Source organism: Rhododendron vialii, chromosome 1a (assembly GCF_030253575.1).
Source record: "Rhododendron vialii isolate Sample 1 chromosome 1a, ASM3025357v1".
In the NCBI taxonomy this organism is placed as follows: Eukaryota; Viridiplantae; Streptophyta; class Magnoliopsida; order Ericales; family Ericaceae; genus Rhododendron; species Rhododendron vialii.
The window spans coordinates 2,817,109-2,832,718 of NC_080557.1; the positions used below are offsets into that span (position 1 = coordinate 2,817,109).

At 39.9% G+C, this 15,610-nt stretch overlaps 5 protein-coding genes across 8 annotated transcripts; 3 read left to right on the plus strand and 2 right to left on the minus strand.

The window, feature by feature from the left end:
• The first annotated feature begins 316 nt into the window (after positions 1 to 316).
• Positions 317 to 2,137, plus strand: LOC131303375 (uncharacterized). Its single transcript, XM_058330224.1, has 2 exons — positions 317 to 943; positions 1,028 to 2,137. The coding sequence occupies exons 1-2, from the start codon at positions 361 to 363 to the stop codon at positions 2,083 to 2,085; spliced, it is 1,641 nt and encodes a 546-aa protein (XP_058186207.1). The 5' UTR covers positions 317 to 360; the 3' UTR covers positions 2,086 to 2,137.
• A 4,479-nt stretch (positions 2,138 to 6,616) lies between these two features.
• Positions 6,617 to 9,365, plus strand: LOC131303383 (putative F-box/LRR-repeat protein 8). 4 transcript variants are annotated; one of them, XM_058330250.1, is made up of 3 exons: positions 6,617 to 7,121; positions 7,494 to 7,562; positions 9,171 to 9,365. In XM_058330250.1, the coding sequence occupies exons 1-3, from the start codon at positions 6,641 to 6,643 to the stop codon at positions 9,173 to 9,175; spliced, it is 555 nt and encodes a 184-aa protein (XP_058186233.1). In that variant the 5' UTR covers positions 6,617 to 6,640; the 3' UTR covers positions 9,176 to 9,365. The 4 variants fall into 4 exon arrangements, with proteins under 4 accessions (XP_058186233.1, XP_058186221.1, XP_058186228.1 ...); XM_058330245.1 differs by having other exon boundaries at positions 6,618 to 7,220; XM_058330238.1 differs by lacking the exon at positions 9,171 to 9,365 and having other exon boundaries at positions 7,494 to 8,617.
• A 1,187-nt stretch (positions 9,366 to 10,552) lies between these two features.
• LOC131326329 (uncharacterized) lies at positions 10,553 to 11,470 on the minus strand. Its single transcript, XM_058359082.1, has one exon. It carries the CDS (start codon positions 11,468 to 11,470, stop codon positions 10,553 to 10,555), a length of 918 nt encoding a protein of 305 aa, XP_058215065.1.
• A 52-nt stretch (positions 11,471 to 11,522) lies between these two features.
• LOC131326339 (uncharacterized) lies at positions 11,523 to 12,389 on the minus strand. The gene has a single exon (XM_058359092.1). It carries the CDS (start codon positions 12,387 to 12,389, stop codon positions 11,523 to 11,525), a length of 867 nt encoding a protein of 288 aa, XP_058215075.1.
• Positions 12,390 to 13,779: 1,390 nt separating this feature from the next.
• On the plus strand, positions 13,780 to 15,257 carry LOC131326346 (uncharacterized). Its single transcript, XM_058359104.1, has 3 exons — positions 13,780 to 13,961; positions 14,313 to 14,751; positions 14,871 to 15,257. Exons 1-3 carry the CDS (start codon positions 13,780 to 13,782, stop codon positions 15,255 to 15,257), a joined length of 1,008 nt encoding a protein of 335 aa, XP_058215087.1.
• The last annotated feature ends 353 nt before the right edge of the window (positions 15,258 to 15,610 follow it).

Consider the following 15,610-nt stretch of genomic DNA (forward strand, 5'->3'; position numbering starts at 1 on the left):
CCCGTATCCTTTCCTTTTTTAACAAGGATTTGAATCCTTGTTGCATACAACAACTTATTATATATGAGTTAATACATCATTAATATACACATTATTTATATAATATGGAAGGGATACTTAGTTACGGAAGCTGCAATTCTCACCCGTCCGTTTCGACAATTAACGGTCCGGATTTTTAAAAAATTTCGGGAAAGAGTAAAAGTTATCTTATAATCTGGAACGTTCAAAACACTTTGAACGCACATGATTCACCCCGTAAACACTTTTTCATGAAAAACTCAGAAAAAGAAAGTTTTTCTATATATATAAACCTACACTGAACAAAGAAAGAACGTTTTCTTCTTCTTCTCAAACTCATCAATGAAGAAACGAGGGCATGGTTACTTCCCAGATGATTGCTGGACTCTTATATTCCACAAACTTAGAGAAGATGATGAGCGTGACTTGGATTCGATATCTTTGGTCTCAAAGCGGTTCCTTTCGATATCTAATTGGGTGAAGCTTAGTTTGAACGTAAACGATGAGACACTCCCCCTACTCCCGAATCTTCTTCGAAGATTTCGAAACATCGAAACCCTAGTCATCACCGCCGGCAACGAAATAGATGGACTCGTTGATCTGATTTCACGGTCTGGTGCATTGAATCTCCAAGCCATAAAGTTTTGCTGGTGTTCGCCAAAACCTCCGCGAGATGGTTTTAAGGCACTTGCGTTGCATACGAACATAAAGAGCCATGTGAAGGTATTGGATTGCACTCTGCTGGTCTTCCTGAAAGACAACGATTTGGTTTCGATAGCGAATTGTTTCCCACGGCTAGAAGAACTCAAGATTAGGACTTATAAGTTAATTATGAGCAATGGTGAGGTTGCGGGACGTATAACAGATGATGGTGTTGATGCATTGGCCTCAAAGCTTAAGGAGTTGAAGAAGATTGTTTTTAAAGGTGATGCTTTTTTCATTACTGATCAATCGCTTATTTCTCTATCAGCAAACTGCGTAAAACTGAGGACGATTAATCTTACCCTAGGCGGTCAACATCGTGTGACTGAAGATGGCATTGGTTTTGTGATGCAGCATAGTCCCAATTTGACCACTCTCTCGCTAAATTTGGGGCTGTTAACACCTTTTGCATTCTCTTTTACAACCGAAAATGCGTTCGCTAATGTCAAAAATTTGCATTCTCTAACTATGTATCGACAACTCGTTTCGGCCAAGCATATACGTTTAGTTGCAAAAGCATCTCCTCCATTAAAGAAGCTGGAACTCATTGGCCTCAACGGCCAGTATCCTGAATTGCATGGTGCTTTAAATTCGCTTTTGCAGGCATGTAAGGTGACACTGGAAGAGCTAACCCTAAGAAACTGGCAAATAACAGACACATATATAGGCAATTTGGCTCAGTATCTCTCCAATCTAACTTTTATAGATGTTACGGGATGTTTTGGGTTCACTAGTGTCACCTTTTACACCCTCATGAAAAGTTGTCCATTACTTGAAATACTGAAAATGACACATACAAGTGGACAAGAGATGGATACTTTTTCTGCAGACTATGTACTTATAAACTACCGTATTCGACACCTTGATATCTCCAAGAATATGTGGTTGACTGATCAGATGCTCAAGAACTTTGGGCAAGTTTGCCCGAATCTACAATTCCTCGATGTAAGTGATTGTTCGTACCTCACCAATTCTGGCATTGGAGAAGTTTTAAGGAGATGCCCTGCCATAACACAACTGAATATCAATGGTCTTTCGGTTTCGAATATTTTTGGGAGCTATTCTGACCACTCGGTAGTGAATTTGAAGACTTTGAGAGCTGAAGCGACACAACTTAATGACAAAGGAATGGCAATGATCAGAAGTAGGTGTCGATATCTCCAATATTTGGACATCGAACGTTGCTGTAAAGTGACCGATAAAGGTGTAATGGAGGTGGTGAGGAACTGCAAAAGACTGAGGGATGTCCTTCTAGGTGGGTGTAGAGAAGTGAGCCACAATATTTTACCTGAGATGGAATTGTCAAGGCCCTCCCTTAGGAACATTAAGCCACCACCTAAAGATGGTATTGAATGGCATTTATAAACACTGTGTTGTCCTTTCGATGCTGGCTTTAGCGCATTGCCATGACTCTGCGTAGTTGTTTGGACATCGAACGTTGCTGTAAAGTGACCGATAAAGGTGTAATGGAGGTGGTGAGGAACTGCAAAAGACTGAGGGATGTCCTTCTAGGTGGGTGTAGAGAAGTGAGCCACAATATTTTACCTGAGATGGAATTGTCAAGGCCCTCCCTTAGGAACATTAAGCCACCACCTAAAGATGGTATTGAATGGCATTTATAAACACTGTGTTGTCCTTTCGATGCTGGCTTTAGCGCATTGCCATGACTCTGCGTAGTTGCCATTCTTGTGATCACAAACAAAACTTTTGTTTTACTGAAGTTCTTCTATTGTTTTCTGTTTTTCTTTTTCAATATTAGAGCTTGTGACCTCACATTGGTTAATTATGGGCAGCCTCTTCGCTCAGTAAGGCTTCTCCGCTTATCTCCAATTGTATTAATTCTAGTTGAATATTTTAACATGTTAGAGCTAGGCTCTTATCGAAGCTTTGGACAAAGGCTTTTTTGATTGATTGTCCCTTGGTTTGTCTTTTTTCTTTTTTTGGAATCCTTATGTTATGAATCCTTTCTTTACTTCTCCAAGTCCCGGTTAGGGATCGCACGAGTGAGAGAGTGTTAGAGCTTATTCCACCACTTTAATGATTATAATCTCTAAAACTAGAGTGCAAAAAGCCCCCCAACTAGGCTTACGTTTTCGTGTTAGACCTGTGAATCCTTTGTTTTCTTCTCCAAGTCCTAAAGGAGATTGCAGCATACAGTTAGTAATACGTGGGGGTGTGTTTGGTTACCAACTTTTTGCCTTTCTATTTTCTGCCTTTCACATTTTGAGTGCTAACATTAGTATTAACTCCTTGGTTTTGCTTCTATAAGTTTGTGATGTAGTTGCACATTGATTATTTTTAACTGTGGGCAAAAGTGAAGGAGGGAGCAACTGGTGATCTAACGTCCGACTGCGGGCTAATGGTTCACAGCCGGACCGATAGCGTTGCAAAGCACAGAGGAGCGTCTGCCGCGTGACCAAAATGTTCAACCTCTCGAACCCAGACCATGCAGTAGAAGTGGGCTTTTTACCCAAAGGCTACCACCCGGTGGCAATTGTTGAGTGATACTATTCGTCATTGCTCCGACAGCAGAACTCCCGTCTCAAATACGGGTGTAAACTTGCATACGACGACTCTGACATGAGTGCGAGAGCGGTCAAGTTGGGACTATGTTCCCTTCCATTAACCAATTCCCCTGGTATAGTCACAAGACGTTTCTTGTTGCTTAGATGAATCTCACTCACGTTCAAACAATTTGAGGAGAGAGAAACAAAAGATCAATCGGTACAACAGTTACCTTCGAACACAATCTCCTTCAATTCATGAGCTTTGATATGCCACTGACAATTACTTCCTCTATTGATGAAAATATATCAGAAGTAGCGTTTAAAAAATGGAAAACGATGGAAGAACTATATGTTCATAGTTTTAATATGACAACAAAGCCTTCTGCGACCATAACCGCATGAATTCAAAGTTAATTAATGAAGCAAACAACTAAAATCGTCACTCATCGACGAATCGCCAACCAGGCAGTTGTTGGACAGAACAAGTTTATCAGCTGTTTGCTGAGATCATCGATACATGGTGGATCAATATTCCTGAGGGTGGTCCTTGACAACAAGAATAGAGGTAAAATGTAGGAGCTCATTTCCCCACAAAAGCAATTGACATGCCTGCAAAAGCAATTTTAATGCCCCATGCATTTCGGGATACTGGCCCCATGAAGCCCATAAGTTTGAGTTTCTTTAATGGAGGATGAGCTTTTGCGACTAAACAAATACGCTTGTCTATAATGACTTCTTGATACATGGCGAGAGAATGCAGATTTTTGGCATGGGTGAATGGGTTTCCAATGGTAAGAGAGAATGTAGAAGGTTGTAGCGACTGCAATTCTAGCGAGAGAGAGGTCAAATTGGGACTATGCCGCACCACAAAATCAATGCCGTCTTCAGTCACAAAATCTTGACCGCCACCGTATATGCAAAGACTAATTTTCCTGAGTTTCACACAATTTGTTGATAGAGAAATAAGCGATAAATCAGTAATGAAACAAGTACTGTATTACCTTAAGTTTCTTCTTCTTTGAACAGGATAGGTGAATTTATAATGGCTGTATTGATGGTTTAGTAACGAATGTGCTGGAAACAAATTTCGAAAAAGGAATTACAGTGAATAAGAACAATCCCAAGGGGTTGTCTCTGGGCTATCAACTCCTTTTGGGCCAGCGAAAAAAGGAACTTTACTCCGGCTTTAATTAGATTTCCCGTAAGAGGGCAGTGGGAGGATTAGTCAAGGCGCGCGTATGTTGGACCGGACACCCGAGTTTAAAAAAAAAGGAATTACTAAGAACAAGGAAACAAAGCCCTAATAAGAGACGCGGGTTGGCCCATAAGAAAAATCCTATCGCAACAATGAAACTTAATATGAACTCATATGGATCTGCATCATTCAAATATGTATGTATCTAGGTATCCGGGTCAACTTACGCACACCTCAATTAATCCTACGATTAACCTAGAATTAGAGCAGATAAATGAACAAAATACTGAAATAGCTTGTGTTCTCTCGTTAAAAGCTTGGTTGATTTGAATCTTATTAGTAATTTTTTGACTAATTAAGCTCGAACAAATTACTCCTCAACTAGTTTGACTTTTGATGTTTAAAAACTTCAAATTACTCGAGATTTGGTTAGTGAGCAGCTCGATTTTAAAAATTCGTTTATGAGTTTGATTCTTTTCGAAAACAAGATAAGTTTGAACATATTCTTTTTAGAACTCGTAAGTTTTCAAACAAATCTTGAACTGTTAAGGTTAACTGTTCGGCTCGTTTGTTAGCCCACCTAGAATTTAATAGCATGGGCCTCTATAAAGTCTAATTATGGGTGGCATATTGGATCCAAACCCATTAATTAACCCAAATTCACCCACTAAAATTGGACCCAACCCAACCCATTTATTGGTTGGGTTAGAATGGGTCCAACCCATCTAATCCATTTATTAATTGGGTCTTAATTGGGTTAACTAAAATGACCCAATAAGTCATGAACATGACAAAAAAAAAAAAAAATCCTTCATCCACTCTTGATTCTCCTCCGGCTCTCGACCTCTCTCTCTCTCTCTCTCTCTCCTCCTCCCCCCCCCCCCCCCCCCCCCTCATTTGTGTTTGGCACTGTCTATCCCACAACAAGCTAATTAACCACACAAATCATTCAACTGTTACGTCAATTGCCTATGTGACTCAGTTAATTCCTTTGAATTATGAAATTCTAGCAAGATTTAACAAAGAACAGAAAAACCAACCAAAATTAAGTTAGTTATCTCACAAATTATTCGTTGCACACAAATGAGTATGGGCAGAGCCAGAGTTCTTGTTCACTTGGGTCAAAATTCTCTATGAATTTTGCACACACATGAGAGAGCCAGAGTTCATTACCACACTCACAAATATTCTCTCTCTCATCTGTGTTTCGTTCAGACTCTAGATGACAATTTCGTTCAGACAGATCTTTGATTTTTTTAGCATTTATCAATTTTGCGTCAAACTTTTGTGACTTATTGATTCGTCTAGACGAGAGGATTCGGAAAAGTAAAAATTTTTGATCGAAACTCATAATTTTTTTGAATAAAGATGAAAATAAGTCAAAAAAACAACTTATTTTACTTATTTTTGTCTTTTTAAAAAAAATTATGAGTTTCGATCAAAATTTATACTTTTTTGATTCTTCTCGCCAAGAAGAATCGATAAGTTACAAAAGTTTGACGCAAACTAACAAATACAAAAGAAAAAAAATTGAATAAAGACAAAATAAGTTACTATTTCACTTATGAAGCCAAATCCACCCTAAGTGTACATTGGTAATTTCGTCATTTAAGTAGTAGAGGGATAGTATGTTAATTTTAGTGTATATGGATATTTTGGTCATTTAAATTTACAAGGGTAATATGGTCATTTTAGTGTATATTGATATTTTAGTCATTTTAAATTTTAGTATATAGTAGTATGTAATTGGGCCAATGGGCGGGTCATGTTTGTTTTTAAATAAATGAGTCAGGCTGTGTATGGGTAATTAGACTCATAATTAATGGGTCTACATGGGTCATTAAACCATTAAAGACCCAACCCACTTACAATTTAACCAATTTGGCCCAAACCTGTCCATTTGCCACCCCTAAGTCTAACCTATTTTTTGTTGATTTCTTTTCCTATTGGGTTTATTTTTCCATATATATCCCTTTTATCAAGGATTTGAATCCTTGTTGCATACAACAATTTATTATATATGCGTTAATACATCATCAATGATTAAACATACCCATTATAAATAGTGCTAGAGGCACATCACCCCAGCCACACCTCCTGCATGTGAGAGGGTATGGTTGAGGTGTGGCTGAGGTGACGTGCCTCTAGCATTTTTGTTATAAATAACCTACACTGAACAAAGAAAAATGTTTTCCTTTTCTTCTCAAACTCATCAACAATGAAGAAACAAGAAGGACATGGTAACTTCCCAGATGATTGCTGGGAACTTATATTCCAAAAACTTAGAGAAGATGATGAGCGTGCCTTGGATTCGATATCTTTGGTCTCAAAGCGGTTCCTTTCAATATCTAATCGGGTGAAGCTTAGTTTGAAGGTAAGGGACAAGACACTCCCTCTACTCCTAAATCTTCTTCGAAGATTTCAAAACATCGAAACCCTACTCATCACTGCCCACAAGGAAATAGATGGACTCCTTGATCTGATTTCGCGGTCTGGTGTATTGAATCTCCAAGCCATAGAGTTTCGTTGGTGTATGACAGAACCTCCGCGAGCTGGTTTCAAGGCATTGGCGTTGAATAAGAATATAAAAGACGATCTGAAGGTATTGGATTGCTTCGGACTGGTCTCTATGCAAGACAAGGATTTGGTTTTGATAGCGGATTTGTTCCCACGGTTAGAGGAACTCAGGATTCAAGCGGGTAAGTATTTTACGATTGGCAAGGTTGCAGCACGTATAACAGATGGTGTGGATGCACTGGCATCAAAGCTTAAGCAATTGAAGGAGATTGCGTTGGAAGGTGATGGTGGTTTCATTGCTGGCCGATCGCTTATTTCTCTGTCCACAAAGTGTGTGAAACTAAGTAAAATTAGTCTTTGGACGAGCCGTGGCGGTCAACATTATGTGACTGGAGGCGGCATTGATTTTGTGATGCGGCATAGTCCCAATTTAACCTCTCTCTCACTAAATTTGTTTTTTGTACAACCTTCTGCATTCTCTGTTACCACTGAAAATGCTTTCACCGATGCCAAAAATCTGCATTCTCTAACTATGTATTGACAACTCATTTCAGGCAAGCAAATATGTTCAATCGCAAAAGCACGCCCTTCATTAAAGATGCTCCAGCTCAATTGTTTCGAAGGCAAGTATTTTGAAATCCATGGTGCATTAAAATTGCTTTTGCAGGCATGTCAGTTGACACTAAAAGAGCTAATCCTAGTTCGTTGGTCCCTCACAGACACAGCTATAAGTGATTTGGCTCAGCATCTCTCTAATCTAACTTTTATAGATCTTCATGCATGTTTTGGGTTGACTAGTGTCATATTTTACACCCTCACGAAAAGTTGCCCTTCGCTTGAAACACTTAAGATGGCATACACGAGAGAACAAGTGATGGATAATTTTTCTCCAAAACGTTTACATGAAAACTACCGTATGCGACACCTTGATGTCTTTAGTAATTTGTTGTTGACTGATATGATGCTCAAGAACTTTGGGCAAGTATGCCCAAATCTAAAATTCCTCTCTGTAAGTGAATTTAAGCGCCTCACCAATCTTGGCATTGGAGAAGTTTTGAGGAGATGCCCTGCCATAACTGCATATCAATGGTATTGAGGTTTCAGATGTTTTTGGATGCTGTTCTGACCATTCTGTAGTGAATTTGAAGACTTTGAAAGCTCGTCACACACAGATTAATGACGAAGGAATGGCAATGATTGGAAATAGGTGTCGAAATCTCCAATATTTGGACATTGCATTTTGCGAAAACGTGACAGATAAAGGGGTAAGGGAGGTGGTGAGGAATTGTGAAAGACTGAGGCATATAAGTTTAGTTGTGTGTAAAAAAGTGAGCACCGATATTTTACTTGAGATGGTGTTATCAAGGCCCTCCCTTAGGAACATTGTGCCACCATGCTTCCGTGATCTCAGTGAAGAGTTGATAAACACAGTCTTGTTATCCGGATGCCGGCTTGGGGTGGAGTCACACTACTTTTCTTCGAATTGATGACGTGCATGTGATCACGAACAAAACTTTGTTTTGTTATAGTTATGAGTTATGACCTTATAATTCTTTCAGTATTTCCTTTTTTTTCCTTTTTTAATGTTAGAGCTTTTCTCAAGTTGGTTAATTAAAACCTTCAAAACTAGCATGTAAGTTTGGGCGGCCTCTCCGTTTATTGCCAATTGGTCAACCAACGATTTGTTCTTAGCCCACCAGAGCTGAAATTGCTCTCCACAAAGGTCTTTGCTCAGCCGTAATTGGGCTGTTCAAATTGAATTGAATTATGGGATGATTTGTTGGTCTAGTGTGGAGATGAAACATGGCTCAATATGTGCCACCTGTTATTCCTTTTTGTTTTTTTCTCTTTATGTTTATCAAAACCTTTCACATACCTCACTACTAACTCATCTTAGGGTGGAGTATCACAGCTCACTTCTCTGCCTGTAAAGTGAGCCCTCTGTATTGCATTAATGCAACCAGGAAACAGAGAGATTTCATACACTTGGAGATTGAGAGTGATAGACAAATGAAATTCCTCCGTTAGAAAAAAGAATCTGCTGTCCTTGTTGAGTACCCGAATTTGGCTTCTATCTTTGTCGTAACAGGTGCAACTAATACTTCAGGTAGAGATAATACCGCGCAATCCGTATAGGCACATTATCTGAATCTTTGGCATATAGCTTAGTTTTATATGTCTGTACAAGCCTACAAGTTGTCACAGCTAGTTGTATATGTATGTATGTACAGGGTGACAACAATGGCTGAAGCTAAAGCATGCCTGGAGGCTTTGCGGTGGTCTTTCAGAACATTTGTACAGTTACGCATGGTTGTATCTCGAGGATGGTGACTGTGTTGATTTTTATTCCTTAGAGTACTTTCTTATCCAAGATATGTTAAGACTGATCGCTGCGTAGTTAAAGGCAATTGCTTGGCTTCACTATCGCTTGGTCGCTCCCATGTAGCAGTCCCACCTGGCTACTAGGCTAAGTAAGTTCACCTCAAAATAGATTGGTCGCCCTTCTACCCCTTTCCTAGAGGGTGAAATAGCCTCCAACTGGGCTTATGTTTGTGTGGTAGACCTTGTGTGCCCTCTTCTTTTGGTGCTTTGATGATTTGCTAGAGCACATATTCTATGTCTGATTCCTCAAATTTCCTGATATTTGGCATTTGAGGAATCTGCTGGCTCTTAAGAAAATGAGGTTCCCCAAACAGAGGCAGATTCCAAAGAAAAAGAAACAAGCAAGTCATACGAAGGATTCGGGCACCCTGTAGGGCACAATCATAGCAGTCCAAAAGTGCTTCTAACGGTTTGGATTTAAAAATAAACTCTTCCAGGTGACTATAATCTCTAAAACTAGAGGGCAAAAAAGCCACTAACTAGACTTACGTTTTTGTTTTAGACATGTGAATCCTTTGTTTACTTCTCCAAGTCGTGAAGGAGATTGCAGCGTATAGTTAGTAATACGTGGGGACGTGGGGGTGTTTGGTTACCAACTTTTTGCCTTTCTCTTTTCTGCCTTGTACATTTTGAGTGCTAACACTGGTCAGAACCCATTAACTCTTGGTTTTGCTTCTATAAGTTTGTGATGTAGTTGCCCATTGATTATTTTTAACTGTGGGCAAAAGAGGAGGAGGGCAGCAACCAATTTGAGGAGAGACCAATCGGCCATAAATGATAAATTTCAAACGCCCGACTGCGGGCTAATGGTTCACAGCCGGACCGATAGAGTTGCAATGCACAAAGGAGCGTTGGCTGCGTGACCAAAATGTTCAACCTCTCGAACCCACACCATGTAGAAGTGAGCTGTTTACCCGAATAAAAGGGCTACCACCCGGCGGCAATTCCCCTGTTAGTCACAAGCCATTTCTTGTTGCTTAGATGAATCTAATCTCACTCACATTCAAACAATTTGAGGAGAGAGAAGCAAAAGATCGATCGGTACAGCAGCAGTTACCTGGAAACACAATCTCCTTCAATTTTTGAGCTTTGATATGCCACTGACAATTACTTCCTCTATTGATGAAAAAATATCAGATGTAGCGTTTAAATAAAGGAAAACGATAGAAGAACAGTTTTAATATAACAACAAAAGCCTTCTGCGACCATAGCCGCATGAATTCAAAGTTAATTAATGAAGCAAACAACTAAAATCACCACTCTTCAACGAATCGCCAACCCGGCAGTTGAAGGACAAGAATAAGTTTATCAGCTGTTTGCTGAGATCATCGATACATGGTGGATCAATATTCCTGAGGGAGGGCCTTGACAACAACATTAGAGGTAAAGTACGGGAGCTCACTTTCTCACAATCATCTAGAATTATATCCCTCAGTCTTTGGCAGTTCCTCACCACCTCCATCACCCCTTTATCCGTCACTTTTTCGCAGTTTCCAATGTCCAAATATCGGAGATTTCGACACCTAGTTCCTATCATTGCCATTCCGTTGTCAGCAATTTCTGTCCCGCGAGCTTTCAAAGTCCTCAAATTCAATAGTACAGAGTGATCATCGGAATACCTCCCGAAAACATCTGAAACCTGAAGACCATTGATATTCAGTTGCGTTATTTCGGGGCATTTCCTCAAAACTTCCACAATGCCTACATTGGTGAGGCGCGGACATTCAAGTACACACAGAAATTGCAGATTTGGACAAACATGCCCAAAGTTTATGAGCGTTGAATCATTCAACCACATAGTCTCGCAGATATCAAGGTGCTGCATTCGGTAGTTTTTATGTGTGTAATCCTGAGAAAGAGAGTCGATCTCTTGTCCTCTCGAATATTTTCCCATCAGGCCCATCTTAAGTTTTTGAAGTGAAGGACAGTATTTTGTGAGGGTGCAAAAGGTGACACAGGTCAAATGAAAATGTTCATGAAGATGTATAGAAGTCAGATTAGAGAGATACGGAGCCAAATCAACAATACCCGTGTCTTCGAGTTCAAGGGACCAAGCTCCAAGGGTTAGCTCTTCCAATGTCGATTGACATGCCTGCAAAAGCAATTTTAATGCCCCATGGATTTCAGGATACTGGCCCATGAAGCCCATAAGTTCGAGTTTCTTTAATGGAGGACGTGCTTTTGCGACCAAACAAATACGCTTAATTGTCTGTAACGAGTTCTTGAAACATGGTGAGAGAATGCAGATTTTTGGCGTGGGTGAAAGGGTTTCCAATCGTAAAAGAGAATGTAGAAGGTTGTAGCGACCGCAATTGCAACAAGAGAGAGGTCAAATTGGGACTATGCTGCACCACAAAATCAACGCCGTCTTCAGTCACAAAATCTTGACCACCACGGTATATGCGAAGATTGATTTCCCTGAGTTTCACACAATTTGTTGATAGAGAAATAAGTGATTGATCAGTAATGAAACAAGTATTACCTTCAAAAGCAATCTTCTTCAATTCCTTAAGCTTTGATGCCAAGGCATCCACACCATCATCTGTTATACGTGCCGCAACCTCATCATCGCACATATAATCACTCGCACTAATCCTGAGTTCCTCTAGCCGTGGGAAACAATCTGCAATCAAAACCAAATCGTTGTCTTGAATAGAGATCAGTCCAGAGCAATCCAATACCTTCAATTTATTCTTCATATTCTTATTCAACGCCAGTGCCTTAAAACCATCTCGCGGAGGTTCTGTAGAACACGAAAACGTTAAGGCTTTGAGATTCAATACACCAGACTGTGAAATCTGATGAACGACTCCATCTATGTCGTTATGGGTATCGGTGTTGTCGATGACTATGCTTTCGATGTGTCGAAATCTTCGAAGAAGATTCGGGAGTAGTGGGATTGTCTTGTCGTTCACCTTCAAGCTAAGCTTCACCCGGCTAGATATCGACAGGAACCGCTTTGAGACCAAAGATACCGAATGCAAGTCGCGCTCATCGTCTTCTCGAAGTTTTTGGAATATGAGTTCCCAGCAATCATCCGGGAAGTAACCATGTCGTTGTTTCTTCATTACTGACGAGTTTGAGAAAATAAACGAGATTAAATTTCTTCTTTGTTCAGTGTAGGTCAATTTATAATGGCTGTATTGATGGTTTAGTAACGAATGTATCTCATGGTATGCAACAATGATTCAAATTCTAGGTCAAAAAGGATATGGGGAAAAAAAGTGGAACCAAATTTGGAAAACGGATTGGCAAAAAGGGGAGAAGTTTTTCAGTGCCAAGCGGGTACACGTCGTGCCCGCTTGGCGAATCCGGGCCGTCCATTTCGGTTTTGGACGACTTGGGTTTGGAGGGAGAAACAAGAGAGAGTGTTGGGGTGAGAGGAGAGAGAGTGGTTCAATCTGGGCTGTCCAATACACTTTTGGACAGCCCGGATGTGGTGTTCGGGCACTACATCAGCCGGGTGACGTGGTACCCTTCCGGCACCCAAAAATTTCTCCAAAAAGGGGGATACAAATATAGCGGTTAGGTTGAGTCGGTTGGCCTTGTGAATTTCTCCAAAAAGGGGGATACAAATATAGCGGTTAGGTTGAGTCGGTTGGCCTTGTGGTAAGGCTTGGAATTTCGGAGTTTGCTTCGTTTTAAGGTTTCAGTCTGAAACTTTTCAGGTGCTGTCAGCCCTTTAGGGACCAGCGAAAAACGAATTTTATTGCGGCTTTAATTGGACTTCCCACAAAAGGATGGTGGGATTGAACCCCAAGAATTAGTCAAGGTGCGCGTAAATTGCCCTGAACATCTGAGTTATATAAAAAAGCAATTATTAAGAACAAGGAACCGAAGTCCTAATAAGAGACGACCGGTTGTGTTCGCTCGTTAAAAGCTCGGTTGATTTGATGGTTGCTCGAACATTTTTTCGAACCTTATTAAGTTTTTGACGAAGCTCGAACAAATTACTCCTCAACCAGTTTGACTTTTGACGTTTAAAAAATCCTTGGTTAGTGGTCAGCTCGATTTTAAAATTCGTTTATGAGTTCGATTCTTTTCGAAAACAAGATGAGTTTGAACATGATTTTTTTTCAAACAAATCTATTTTTCAGGTTTTGGGCTTTTTGCCTTTTGATGTTTTCAACCATTCATTGGATTTCCCCTCCCTATCCCTGGGTCCTTAAAGGCTAATGAATGTCGAGGTTTGGGACTCAAGTTTTCGATTTTTCCTCGTTGTGAAGCCATCAGTCTTTGGCTCTGTTTAATCGTCATAACTTGTTTCAATGATTAATAAAATCTTCCTTTGCCGAGAAAAAAAAAATGTTTTCAAACAAATCTTGAACTGTTAAGGTTAACTGTTCGGCTCGTTTGTTAGCCCACATAGAATTTACTAGCGTTGGCCTCTATAAAGTCTAACCTATTTGAATTTAATTTAATTTAGGGTGAACATTATCCTCCATTCTATTGGTTGAAATGGCGTGGATTCCAATCCAAAGTGAACAAAGAAAGAAGAAATTTATTCAACTTTTTTCCTTCTCATCAAACTCATCAACAATGGAGAAACAAGGACATGGTCACATTCCAGATGATTGCTGGGAACTTACATTCAAGAAAATGAGACAAGATGATGAGCGTGATTGGATTTTATATCTTTGGTCTCAAAGTGATTTCTTTCAATATCTAATCAGATGAAGCGTAGCTTAAAGGTAAACGACAAGACACTCTCTTTACTCCCAAATTTTTTCCGAAGATTTCAACACATCGAAACCATAGCCATTGACACTGGTGACCGCAAGGGCATAGATGGGCTTGTCAATCAGGATTCAATTTGACCTCTCTCGCGCTTAATTTTGAGAGATTTGGTGACTGGAGATGGCATTGATTTTGTGAGGGACATAATCCCAATTTCACCTCTCTCTTGCTAAATTTGGAGTTGTTAAAACCTTCCGCATCCTCTTTCAAGATTGAAAAAGCGTACACCAATGCCAGAAATATGCATTTACCAGGACTCGAGATCTCGTTTCGGACAAGCATATACTTTTAGTTGCAAAAGCACTTCCTCCATTAAAGAAGCTCGAGCTCGTTGGTTTTGATTTCGGGGACCAGTATTTGGAGATCTCATTGAAATTGCTTTTGCTGGCATGTCAATTGACATTGGAAGAGCTAACACTAGGAAGTTTTCCCCTCACAGACACAAGTATAAGTGAATTGGCTCAGCATCCCTCTAGTCTAACTTTTATAGAGCTTGATGATTGTTCTGTGGTCACCTTTTACACTCTCACAAAAAGTTGTCCTTTACTTGAAAAACTTAAGATGACATTAATGAGAGGACAAGGGATGGATACTTTTTGTCTGGATTATTTACTTAAAAACAACCGTATGTGGCACCTTGATATCTCCTCGAATACGTGGTTGACTGATATGAATCTCCAGAACTTTGGGCAAGTATGCCCAAATCTAGAATTCTTCTCCTAAGTGTTTGTATGTGCCTCACCAATCTTTGCATTGGAGAAGTTTTGAGGACATGCCCTGCAATAACATATCTGAATATTGATCATATAAAGGTTTCAGATGTTTTCGGGAGATATTATGTCGACCTCTCTGTACTAAACTTAAAGACTTTGAGAACTCGTCGGATGCAAATTGATGATGAAGGAATGACAATGATTGGAAATAGGTGTCTAAATCTCCGATATTTGGACATTGGATCATGCAAAAAATTGACAGATGAAGGCGTAATGGAGGCGGTGAGGAACTGCCAAAGATTGAGGGAGATAAATTTATTTGAGTGCAAAAAAGTGAGCAGCGATATTTTACATCAGATGGTGTTGTCAAGGCCCTCCCTAAGGAGAATCGGTCTGCCACGTTTTGATGATCTCAGTGAACAGATGATGAAGGAATTCTTGTCCTTCGGCTGCTGGCTTAGCGTACCTTCAACAGAACTCTTTTGATTAATTGCCTTCTTGTTAATTTGTGTCTTACAGCTTCTTTTTTCCTGGTACATAAAGGTACCTTTCCAGTAAAGCCCAAACACAAAATACAAAACCAGTATACGAGCCAGCGTGGCCTCTTCACTCATTGCTACAAATTGATTTTGAGTTTGCATGCTTTAATATCTAGTATTCTTATAAAGTAAATTCATTTGTTTGAACCCCTCTAAAAACAATTACATAGAGCATATGAGCATGGGCAGCCTCTTCGTTCATTATCAACTGGTTGTGAGTTGGATGCTTTCACATGGTATTGAAGGTAAATTGTGTATAGTTTAGGGGATAAAAGCCAGAAAAAAGAAGAACTCCTTTAG